The 13,136-nt window shown below is 47.8% G+C and overlaps 1 protein-coding gene across 1 annotated transcript in view; it reads left to right on the top strand.

Annotated features, from left to right (window-relative positions):
• Window positions 1-11,051: 11,051 nt before the first annotated feature.
• ABCB10 (ATP binding cassette subfamily B member 10) overlaps window positions 11,052-13,136 on the top strand; it is a 31,397-nt gene continuing 29,312 nt past the window's right edge. Inside the window, exon 1 of the mRNA XM_019754783.2 lies at window positions 11,052-11,719. Within this exon, the coding sequence (XP_019610342.2) occupies window positions 11,206-11,719 (514 nt within the window). The 5' untranslated portion in view covers window positions 11,052-11,205. The remainder of the gene's footprint in view (window positions 11,720-13,136) is intronic.

Here is a 13,136-nt window from a genome sequence, read left to right as displayed (position 1 = left end):
CAAGTGGGAAGAACCTGTACGCTCAGGGCAGACAGTGGGCAAGCAGCATGAGGAACGGAACAGCATGCGTTTGGGTAACTGCAGGGCTCTGGCACTGTCCGGAGTTTGGCTTTTATCTCGAGGGGATGGAAGCCATTGAAGGGTGTAGAACGGAAGCCACAACATGGTCCAATTTCTACCTTCAAATCACTGGCAATAGGAGGACATAGACTTATTTACAACTGGAATTCCACTTGAACATCAGGGTCACTAAGCAACATTTACTGAACCCAGTCTGTGCCAAGCACTGCCAGGCACAGCCGAATGAGAAGCACTGCCATGTGGTGAGCTGCCCTGTGGAGTAGCCCCTGGGGCCATGAACTAGAAATGGCCTCCAGCCAAGATCCCGCGAGGCCTAGAATCCTGCCAGCAGCCAAACAAATGAGCCTGGATGCAGGTCCTGCCCTGGTCAGGCCTTCAGATGAGACTGCAGCCCTGGCTGACTGATGGCGGTCTCCTGGTCGACCTGGAGACAGAGGCAGCAGCGAAGTCTGCCTGGTTCCCAGCTCACAAACTGAGATACCAAATCGTGTTTTAAGCCATTCAAGTTTGGGGAGATTCGGTGCATAGCAATAGATAATTAGCCTGTGTGCCCCCTCCACAGTCCCTTCTTTTAACTGCTACACTATAGAAAATGAAATAACTATTGATTTTTTAAAAACCTCAGTGGTTGCTGTAAGGAACATGGATTAAGTGTGAGACAGAGTAAAGAGGCCAGTCAATACCACGGCAGTTGTCCAGGGGACAGATGAGGGTGACACGGACTAGACTAGCCACACTGGAAATGGAGAGAAGTGGACAAATCTGAGGACTGTCGAGATGGATTTGGCTGGATCGGGAGGAGAGGAGGCAGGAATCATGGACGACCTATGTGTTTCTGGCATGAATGATTTGATGGATTGGTGGCTACTTATTGTGATGAAAATACTAGAGGAAGAGGATTTGGGGGAAAAGATCAAGAGTTCAGTCTTGGACCTGTAAAGCTTGAGGTGCTTATGAAAGAACCAAATGAAAATGTCCAAGGGCACCTGGAACTCACAGGAGAGGTCTAGGTTGATGTGCTGATTTGGGACAGAAATCTGACTCCAAGTGGTTTTTAAAATAAGGGAATTTTGGGCAGCCAGGTGGCTCAGGTGGTTGGAGCGCTGTGCTCCTAACACCGAGGTCGCCGGTTTGATTCCCACTTGGGCCAGTGAGCTGCGCCCTCTACTAAGGCTAAGATGGTGAACAACGGCTCGACCTGGAGCTGGGCTGCCATGGGCTGCCATGGACCACGGTGAGCAGCTGGCAGCTAGCGTGACTGGCAACTGGCCAGCAGCCAGCAACAGCCGCAGTGAGCTGCTGTGAGTAGCTGACCGACGACCAGCGACCCACTGACTGCCTCAGCCAGGTAAAACTCAATGCTCATAATACCAGCATGAGCAAGGGAGCTGTGTCCTCCACAACTAGACTGAGAACGGCTTGAAGGGGGAAGGGGGGGAAATGGTGGACGGGGGACATGGGGCAGTGCAACTATTGTCTATGACACTCTAACGATGGTGTCATTATACATTTGTGCAAACCCATAGAATGTACACCAGCAAAGGTGACCCGGAGGCCATCTATGGGCTTTGAATAATGGCGTGTCAATACAGGTTCATTGATTGTAACAAATGTCCCCTCTGGTGGGGACATTGACGGGGGAGGGCTGTGCCTGTGTCGCGGAGGGGCATATGGGAAATCTGTTACCCTCCTCTCAGTTTTGTTACCCTCCTCTCAGAACCTGCAATTGCTCTAAAAAATAAAGTTTATTTTAAAAAATCCTAGAAGTAATACTGCAGGATCAAGGAATATATGCATTTACAGTTTTAGTAGATATAATAAGTGCTTCCCATAAAGACTGCCGCAATTTCCATTCCTGTCGGCATCGCCTGGTCGAGCTCATCCTCATCGATGCAATGGCGTCAAACTTTCTGATCTTCCATAAACTGAAAAACGGAAAAGGATGCTGCCTGTCATTTTAATTTCCATGTCTCCCATTATAAATTAGACAGAATCTCTCCCTCCCTCCCTCCCTCCCTCCCTCCCTCCCTCCCTCCCTCCCTCCCTCCCTCCCTCTCATATATTTGTTTGAGCCATTTGAATTTCCTTTTGGGTGAACTGCCTGTATTCTTTGCACATTTTTCTTTTAGGTCTGCACAGAATTTTATAGTTAGAAATTCACAAATTAGGGTGGGAATGATGGTGTTTAAATGTCATGTTTTGGACTGAAATATGTAGTTATCATATACCTCACAGGCAACCTTGCATCTGTAAGCAGGAGGTGAAAGTAAACCGGGTCAGAACTGATAGGACATGGGTAATTTTTCTGTCTGGGCCCAACCTCAGACTCTTAACCTAAGAAAAAATACTGTAACTATTATGAAAAGCACAAAAGCAGGCTCACTGTCTAGTTTCCTCTGTTGCTTTTTGTAGAATAGTCTCATTTATTGTCTCATGGTTCTGGAGGCTGGAAGTCTGAAATGAAGGCGTCAGCAGGACGACGCTCCCTCTGAAATCTGCAGGGGAACCCTTCATGGCCCCTTGGTCGCCTCAGGTGTGTTGCTGGCAATCTTTGGCATTCCTTGGCTCGCAGCAGTATTCCTTGGTTAGCTGCACCCCAGCCATCTCTGCCTTCATCACCACATGGCATGACCCTGTGTTGTCTTCACATGGCCATCTTCTCACTAGGACACCTACTCCTCCTCCTACATGACCTCGTCTTAAGTGATTGTATCTGCCACAAGTCTATTTTCAAATAAGGTCACATTCTGAGGTACTGGGGATTAGGATTTCAACACAATTCAAACCATAATAACTTTTCCATAGAATCTTTTGGGAGAAGGTGAGAGATAGAGAATGGAAAAGCCAAAGGCGCCGAACCTTGCACATGCACTGCGCCCCACCTGCCCGAGTCATGTTGCCAAGAGACCGTTACAGCTTCGGCACGCCCCATGAGCACAGTGCAGGTGAGCCACCTCGAGCTTCATGCCCACCCAGGAATTCACAAAGCACCTGTACCTCAGGCGGAGTCTGTATCCCTTCCTGGGTTCGTGCATCACTGCCTGCAGGCGCCACCTTCAGCCAGCACCCCGCCCCACTGCCCTGGATGGGGAGACCGCACCGTGAGGTAAGAGAAAAAGGAAAGTACTAGGAAGGGTCAAATGACCCCCATCGGATCCCCGACAGCAGGCCAGGGAGACGTGTGCTCTTGTTCTTGTGCTACTCCTCCACGGCCCCCTCCCCACCCCCACTGTCCACGTGAGCTCTCTTGTCGCCCTTTGAGAGGGACAAGAACCCACAGGTGGAACTGGTCTGGAAGTAAGTCCAACTGCTCTTAAGTTTTGGTCAAAAGACGTCCTTTTTGAATTTGACACCATTTAATAGGCCACTAAACCTATTAAAAGTCTATGCACTGAGGTCCGATTTTTCCACTTGGTTCACACATGTCCAACCTAGAGCACGTTCTGTCTCTCTGTGGACAGGATTCGACCTTTGCTTGTCTCAGAATCAACAGGCAACCTTGCCTTGCTTAGCTGTGGTATATTTTACTATTAACACGTTGCGTACAGATCACGAGAATCTTCGTTTTTTTCTGAGCCATGCGTTAAGGACAGATAACGAGAATTCTCGTTTTTACTGTTGACTCTTTTTACTTTGCATATTTTATTGAATTATTTGTGTTTTGTTAATATCGGGCAAATGTCGTTAATGAATAAAGTCTGCATCATATGTACACTTTTTAGAATTCATTTTTTTTTTTTTTCTAAAAAAATAGTGATTTTGAATCGGATACATTTTTTCACCCATGAGTCATTTCACATGCTACATTCACAAGAGTGGATGTACGAATAAACAGAGTTTTCCAGAACTGTAGTGATTTGTTTATAACATTTGGAACCTTAGTATCCCTTAGGCGATTTTGAATTATGTTATTTTTGGAAAAACACCGAATTATTTTATTTAAGTCTTCGGTGATACCTCATGAAATACATATTGTAACCTCGTCAATGCAAAGTTATAGGAAGTTGAAAGGAATTATTTTCATATTATTGGCCATAGTTACGCAACAACGCTACCATGCATTGCTATGTTCAACATATCATGCATTGCTATGCAGCAATGCTACCATTCGCGTTAGAATGGATTTTTTTCAAAGCCGCATTGTTCTCCATTGCATGATTCGAAATTTCAAAAGATTGGGCAGAGAGCAGTGAGAGGCCAAGACAGGGAGGTGAGACAAGTGGCAATAGGGAACCAGCTGTGAAAGTGCCTATGCAGCGGGCCCCCAAGGAAGACAATCCGGCCAGGCTCTCGGGAGATTTGGCCACGCATCATCTGGAGCCCATAGTGGGAAGAGGAAAGAAAAAATATCACACATGGGTGTGTAAAGTGTGTGCATCAGAAGAAGTGAGAAGTGAAACTCGGTACATAGGCAATTTTTGCCATGTCCCACTGCACAAAGGAAGCTGCTTTCTGCAGTATCACACCAGGAGGGATTACTAACATCATAGGTGAGTAAATCCTAAAAAATTCCATAGAAAAATAATAAATAACATAGAAGCATTTACGCTTTAAAGAGAAGAGTGCATTTTAAAGTAGTTTCTTTTAAAAACCTGCCGGAACAGAGGGGTATGAGGGATTTAAACCCCGCCGTACGCAACGTGTTAATCCACTCGCATCTAAGTGCTTTGCTTTTTTCTTTCCCAAACACATCTTGGAGCATTTCTGGCCCTTTTTAGTGGCCAAGAAATTTTATCCTAATTTATAAAAAGACAGTGAGAAGTTATCATTATTTTCAAATGGGAATATATATATATATATATATATATATATATATATATATATATATATAATTGTTTTGCAATACTATTACTTCTTCTAATTTGAATGTATATTGAATATATGAACATTTAATGTAGGTCATCACTTGGTGTGATGGTCATATAGGTGCAGCTAACCCTTCTGCCGATGTTTATTACTTAATCCATTCCTCCACGGTATGTTTTTCAAGAGCCATGGACATTTTCTTTATATTCTAGGCTACTAAATAATTCTTGCCTTGTATATCATATGATAGCTGGGTGGGATTTTTTTTAACATGACAATTCTGTTGAGGATAATTCTCTTCAGATGATTATCTGGCTGATTTTTAGAAATGCAAATGCAGGGTTTTGTTTTTTAATTAGCTACACTTGAGTTATTTTTCCATTGACTCCGTGCCCCAGACAGCACTGGCTGAAAAAGGCTGGTGGACATCTTTCTGGGGAAGGGAGAAAGAAAAGGTCAGTCCTGCCTTCCCAAGCCGTTGCAGCAGCAATAGTTTTCTGGAAAGTGGCATAGAGAAAGTAAGATTACATTTGAGTTAAAATCATCTCTTACTCTCCAACCGGAAAAATTTTCTTCAACATTGCTTCAGCTGGGCTCATCTGGGAAGTGACAGGATACATGATGTGAGGTATGAGGTACCCCACCTAACAAAAGTTCTGAAAGAAAGGTACCCCTTCTTTTCAGAACTCACCTAACAAAATCTTTCTCAAAACAAACATGCCTACTCATAAGTCATTGAAGTCGATTTTAATCTACACCCTGCATTCTAGAATTCAAACACTAATGAAAGGCTAACCGAAGTTGTGGTTAACTTGGGGGGACTCCACGCCTCCCAGGGTCTTAAGAGGCTGGACTTTAGGGGATGGCATGCTTCCTGCTGAGTTCACCAGGACATTTACACCATGATTTAATTCCATACTATATTTCTATTATCGGTAATTCCCCTCAAAAATTCTATACTCATTACTACAGGGCCCCAAATAGAGTGAGGTAAGTGATATTCTCCTGGGGGTAAAATTTAAGAGTCTCAGCAATCAAGCAAATAATATCTTAAATAAAAACCAAATTGGCAAACTAGGCCAGCTAACTGCCTACCTTTATAAATAAAGTCTTCAGGACTGGGATTAGGGTGGGAGAAAGGCAGAACCTGCTAAAGAGGGGTGGGTCCTACATTTGAAATTTTGATATATTGCTCATCATGGATTTTTATGTATTAATTTTGATTTTTAAAAATATTGTATTAAAATACTTATCTAGAGAGGGATCCAAGGTGGCAGAGTAGATAAAGTGTGCCTGCTTCCTTCCATGAACACATCAAAATTACAACTAAGTTATAGGACCATCAACGTGGAGAACCATCTGAAACTTAGCTGAACAAAAATTTTATAACCAAGGATATAAAGAAGCCACGTCAAGACTGGTAGGAGGGGTAGAAACAAGAAATGGGCTCGCCCCAAACCTACTTGTGGCAGATAAAAATTGGGAGGGGTATCTCAGCCATAGAGGCTCCCCACGGAGGAGCAAAGGACCCCAGCCACACACCAGCCTCCCCAGCCCAAAGTACTGGTGCCAAGAAGAAGAGCCCCCACAACATCTGGCTGTGAAAAACAGTGGGGATTCCAAGCGGGTGGGACAGAAGTCTTCAGGAAATCCAAACATCCTTAGATGTCCCAAAGAAACTCACTCTCAGACACTCACCCAGGGGTCTGGCAGAGGGACAGTGACTCGGGGGCATTGCAGACTGAGGTGTGTGGTTGCAGGGTGTAGGCTAGAAGATACTCTCAGTTTTCCATATGTAGGGCCTCCTCCCATGCAGCCAGCTGGTGGGCGCTATCTTTCCTGGGTTGAGCCCACCACCACAGGTCAAATCTGAATCTGATTGGTCTAGTGAGCTCTGCTGCTCCACCCTGGTGACTCACTGAGACCCTGACACATCCAACTCCTTACTGAATGAGGTTTTATCAGTGGCTGAACCTTAGGGGAGGAGGCAAATGGCAGAAGACCTCAGTGTGTCCTGCCATTTTGCAAAGCTACTCCAGACCTGGTACTGGTGGCAGCCATCCTTGGTTCACAGTGTGGCCTCTCCCACGTGCTTCCAGGTCCAGCACAGGCAGCAAACAACCATGGATTGCTTTGTAGCTCCTAAAACATAATCCCCTACCGGTCACACTCAGTGGCTGACCTGGGCCTGCACCGGAGCCCCTCCTAAGAGGCCCCAGAACATACTTAAAGATTGGCTTCAGACCACAGCAGAGCACCACCCAATCAGCCCCACAAGTGGCACACAAAGGGTGGTCTCAATAAGCACCAGAGCCCAATGAGGCAAATCCCACTCCATGTGGTAAATCCCCTGCACAGCAGCCTATAAGCTGTGGACATGGCCAAACCCCACAGCCAGTCAGCCTGAGAGTCAATCCCGCCTACTGACATGCAAATAGCACTCAAGGTTCAAATATAACAGGAGGGCACACAAGGGACACTCCTGGAGCACCCGGCTCAGGTGACCAGGGAGACTGTGCCACTGGGCCCCAAGGCCACCCGACAAGACTGGGAGACATAGCAGATCTCCGTAATACATAGAAATGAACACAGGGGAGGCAGCAAAATGAGGAAACAAAGAAGTATGTCCCAAGTGAAATAACAGGAGAAAACTCCAGAAAAAAAACTAAACGAAATGGAGGTAAGCAACCTACCAGAGACAGAGTTCAAAACACTGGTTATAAGTCTGCTCAAGAAACTTACTGAGAACTTCAACAGAGAGATAGTAAGCATAACAAAAGACATAGAAACCATAAAAAAGAACAAGTCAGAAGTGAATAATAAAATAATTGACATGAAGAATGCAATAGGAGGAATCACCAGCAGACTAGATGAAGCAGAGGATCGAATCAGTGAATTGAAAGTCAAGGTAGCAGAAAACACCCAATTGAAACAGCAAAAGGAAAAAAGAATTTTAAAAAATGAGGATAATTTAAGAGTCCTCTGGGACATCAAGTGTAACAACTTTTGCATCATAGGGGTACCAGAAGGAGAAGACAGATCAAGGGATTGAGAACCTATTTGAAGAAATAATGACTGAAAACTTTCCTAACCTGGCAAAGAAAATAAACATACAAGTATGGGAAGCACAGAGAGTCCTAAACAAGATGAACCCAAACAGGACCACACCAAGACACATTATAATTAAAATGGCAATGGTTAAAGACAAAGAGAGAATCCTAAAAGCATCAAAAGAAAGGCAACTACTAACTTATAAGGGAGCTCCCATAAGATTGTCAGCTGATTTTTCAACAGAAACTTTGCAGGCCAGAAGGGATTAGCAGGAAATATTCAAAGTGATGAAAAGAAAGGATCTACAACCAAGATTACTCTACCCAGGGGCTGACGGGTAGCTCAGTTGGTTAGAGCGTGAGCTCTGGGCAATGGGGCTGCTGGTTCAATTCCCACATGGGCCAGCGAGCTGTGCCCTCTGCAACTATAATGAAGTCAATGAGCTGCTGCTCAGCTCCCAGATGGCTCAGTTGGTTGGAGCGCGGGCTCTCAATCACAAGGTTGCCAGTTCGATTCCTGGACTCCTGCAAGGGACGGTGGGCTCCGCCCCCTGCAACTAACAACGGCAACTGGACCTGGAGCTGAGCTGTGCCCTCCACAATTAAGACTGAAAGGACAACAACTTGACGTAGAAAAGCCCTGGAAGTACACACTGTTCCCCAACAAAGTCCTGTTCCCCTTCCTCAATAAAATCTTTAAAAAAGAAAAAAAAAAAAAGAAAAGAAAAAGAAAAAAAGGATTACTCTACCCAGCAAGGCTATCATTTAGAATTGAAGGACAGATAAAGAGTTTCCCAGACAAGAAAAACCTAAAGGAGTTCATTACCTTCACTACCACAAAACCAGTATTACAAGAAATGTTAGAGGGACTTCTTTAAGACAAGAAAAGGGGGGGGGGATAATAAAATTGTTGTTAGATAATACATATCTAACAACAATTACTTTCTTTTTGTGTGTGTGGATTAACAATTACTTTCAATGTAAATGGGTTAAATGCTCCAATCAAAAACATAGGGTGGCTGAATGGATAAGAAAGCAAAACCCTCACGTATGCTACCTACAAGAGACTCACTTCAGATTGAAAGACACACACAGACTGAAAGGAAAGGGATGGAAAAAGTTATTTCATGAAAGTCAAAATGGGAAAACAAAAAACGAAACAAACAAACAAAAAAACTGGGGTAGCAGTACTTATACCAGACAAAATGGGCTTTAAAACAAAGGCTATAACAAGAGACAAAAGACCTTCAGGGTATTTATCTGAGGAAACCCAAAATGCTACTTCAAGGGGACATGTGCATCTATATGTTCATTGCAGCATTGTTTACAATGGCCAAGACGTGGAGGCAGCCTGGATGTTTGTCAATGGATGAATGGATACAGAGCAGGTGGTGCATATACGAGTATACAAAGGAATATTGCACAGCCATGGAAGGGAATGCATTTTTGCCATCTGTGGTGGCATGGATAGACCTGGACGGTGTTGTGCTGAGTGGAGTGTCAGACAGAGAAAGACAGATGCAATGTGATTTCACTGATATGTGGACTCTAACAAACAAAATAAACAAAACAGAAACACACTTATAGATACAGAGAACATTTTGATGGTTGCCAGATGGGAGGGGGGTTGAGGAGGTGGGTGAAAAACGGGAAGGGATTAAGAAGTACAAATTGGTAGTTACAAAATAGTCATGGGGATGTAGGGTATAGCATAAGAAATGTCAATAATATTGTAATAACTGTGTATGAGGTCAGATGGGTACTAGTCAGGGGGAATCAATTCCTTTTTTATGTTTGTTTTTTTGTTTTAAGGAGGCGCACCTCACAGTGGCCCATGCAGGGATCAAAGGGGTAAGCTTGGTGTTATTAGCACCATGCCCTACCCAACTGAGCTATCCGGCCACCCAGGGGGAATCAATTCTTAAATCATACAAATGTCTAACTACTATACTGTACATCTGAAATTAATATAAAATAATATTGAATGTTAGCTGTTGAAAAATTTTAAAAGGGGGAAAGGTGAAGGGGAATAAGAGGTTCAAATTTTCAGATATGAAACAAGTCATGGAGCTGCAATGTACAGCATGGGGGACATAGTCAATAATATTGTGATAGCGTCATATGGTGTCAGACGGTTGCTGGACTTACACTGAGCACGCATTTAGGTGTATAAATGTTGAACTATGGTGTATACCTGAAACTGATATAAGGTATGTTGGTTATGTTTTTAAATCAAAATCTTTTTTAAAATTCGTGATTATTGAGGTGGGTTGTTTTTTTCTCTGAACCCATAAATTCTGCAACTGAAGCATGTGCTTACCAGTAGCCTTACCCTAGCCCAGCCCTGAAAAATATTTAGGAGTCAACAAAAAGCTATCCACCTTGCTCAACCACGACTCCTAAGTAAGAACCAGGCTGATCCCCTCACCACCACTCAGGGTACGGATGCCCCACCGTGATGCCTCCTGGTGTCCTGGTGCGTTTCAAACCTTCACCTCTAGCTTGCCTGGCACGTGTATTAACATACGTTGCACTCTGAGTGGTTTCCACTCTGAGCAGCCAGTGCCTCGACCACGTGTGCTTTCGCCTCGGGCTCACGTTCTAAAGTGTTCTCTTCCTCTTCTCGGAGTTGCCTAAATCCCTCCATTCCTCAAGCTTCTCCTCCTTTCAGAACCGCGCTGACCCGCAGCGATGCTCTCTCCGGCAGTGGTCCTGCGCCTCAGCCCTGTGCTCGGCTCCGGGAGCTGGGGTGACAGGACCCAGCCCCGGCGGGGTCGCCGGGGCGGTGGACAAGCCCCACGCACTGCCCAGCTTGCGGTCAGGTAGCCACATCCTTGCGCCGGGCATCGAGTCATCGCGTCTGCGCGCTCCGCTGAGTCCGCCTGCGTGAGAAAGGGCTCGCGCCGCTCCCAGCTCCGAACCCGAGGAGACTGCAAAGCGCGAAAAAAGCTCCCCGCGCGCCAGTGCGCAGGCGCAGCGCTGCCCGTCTCTCCCTCGGCCTCGTCCGGGTCGGCGCGCCGGGCGCTCGGCTGCCCAGTGGGGGGCGCTGCCCCGAGAGCGCGCGGTGGGTGTGGGCTCCCCAGAGGGCGTGGTGCGGGCGGAGGGGCGCCGGCCACATGCCGCGGGTGACGGCGGGTGACAGCGGGCGGGGCGGCGGGCGGCGGGCGGCGCCGCGTCCACGCCCTCCGCTCGGCCGGGCCGGGAGGGTCCCGGGGTTCCGTGCGCGCCGGGCCGGCCGGGCTGAGGCACAGAGCTCGGACGCGGCGCCATGCGCGGCCCCGCTGCCTGGCCGCTGCGGCTCCTTGTGAGGCGGGGCCCGGTCGCCTGCGCGTGGACCCCGGTCGCCCGCGCCTCCTGGGCCCGGGTGCAGCCGACCGGCCTGGGGCCGCCGCGGCCTTGGGCCCCGGGGCTAGGGCTTTTCGCGGGTGCAGGAGCCGCACGAAGCCCGCGCTGCTGGACGAGCGGCTGCCTGGGCGGGGGTCCCGGCGGCCCCGGCGGCGGAGCGGGCCTCGCGCGGCTCCTGGGGCTGTGGGCGCGGCGCCCCGGCTCCTGCAGCTGCGAGGACCTCCGGCTCGGCTCCCGCCGGCTCCCGCGCGCTGGTCTCCCCGGCGGCCCCGCCGTCACCGCCCGGGCGGGGGGCGAGGCCTCGCGACGCGGGCCTGCGTTGCCTGCGGCCGCGGCAGCTCCGAAAGACGACTCTCAGCTGCGCCCCACGGCGGCCGGGCGCTCGGAGGCCCGGAAGCTCCTGGGGCTGGCGTACCCCGAGCGCCGGAGGCTGGCAGGTAGGGCCCTCCGCGTCCCCTTCCTTCCCCTCGGCCAGCCGCGCCGCACGCCTTCCATAGCGCGTGGTCCCGGGGCCTCCGAGAAGGGACTCTGCGGGCGGCACGCTGACCCTGGGCGGCTGGCAGCGCCGTGAGGACGGACGGGCGGCCTCCTCCCTGGGCGCGCTCCCGTCCCAGGACGGCTGTGGAGCCCGTCGGGTTAGCTGCCGACCAGTTTGGAGATTTGTTTTGCTTGTTCTCTTAGCCTGACATTCGACTGTGGTGTCTCGTTAGAAATTTGGATCTGTTCCTCTTTGGCTCTGCCAGCATTCAGAATGAGCTGTGGCTTTTCCATCTCCGATTTTAAACGATTAACTCGAACCAAAAACATGCCTATTTTGTATTATGCACTTATACTGATTTTTAAAACATCATTTGCTTTAGGCAAGTGTTTTAAGCAGACAGCAGCATCTTTACTGGGTGAAGCCAAGCAGTGTAACCTTTCTTATTTGTCTTTTTGCTTTTGCCGCCGAGTGGCAAAAAAGAAGTTACCTCCCTCTTGAGAATAGTCAGCCCAGGCCAGATCAGTGACCTGTCTACTCCAGAAGTTTGGAGAAACTAGCTCACGACCCAAGTAAATCATAATTGAATAATTTTTAAAAGAAATTAAAATTAATGAAATCCAGATAAATAGGATTTTCTGTAGCTCCTCATTTTTAGCCATAATTAGAGAAATCATTAAACGCGAGCTTTCCAGATTTCCCCAAATTAATCAATCTATGTGTATTGCGCCCTCATTGTGTGCCAAGGCCTAGGGCTACATTGGTGAGCAGAGAGAACTGGTTTCTGCTCCTGCTGGGGCTTCCAGCTTAGTGGGGGTGAAACATTATGCAATAATCCTGGGACTAGAGATGAAACTGCCACTGTGGTGAAGGCTTGGAAAGAGGGCCTGGGAGGCTGTAGGGGCAACACTTGAAACCGGTGACAATCCCATGTGCTTCTCTGCAAATCCATTGCCTTTAAAAGGTTCCTAGAGTCATGTGTGGTTTAGGGCAGGCTGGTGCTGTGGGGAAAGCCGTAGAGGGGACATTCTCCCTCTCACTGACTGTTAAAGCTGAGGAGGATTCGTGATATCGCTGGGGTGTACAAGTAATTATTTCATCGCTTAGTTAACTGTCTGTAGACTTTGATGGAAATAAAGATCTTTCCACTTTTAAAAGAAGTTTGAAACTAAGCGCCCTCGTGGACTGTGAGCTGCTGAGAAGTCTGTCTGATTCATCCCTAGTTCTTCATGTGTACTGCACAGGGTAGGGGCTCAGAGTGACTTAGGGGAAGGGACGGAGGATGGTGGGGAGGCCCAGGCTGAGGCCGAGTAGAGACCCTGCCCGAGCACCGCAGGTGTGTCAGCCATCCTGCAGGTGTGCGGAAATCCAGTTTT

The sequence above is a fragment of the Rhinolophus sinicus genome, linkage group LG12 (assembly GCF_036562045.2).
Source record: "Rhinolophus sinicus isolate RSC01 linkage group LG12, ASM3656204v1, whole genome shotgun sequence".
Lineage (NCBI taxonomy): Eukaryota > Metazoa > Chordata > Mammalia > Chiroptera > Rhinolophidae > Rhinolophus > Rhinolophus sinicus.
The sequence above is the reverse complement of the archived record's forward strand: the minus strand, read 5'-3'. Positions and strand labels throughout refer to the sequence as shown.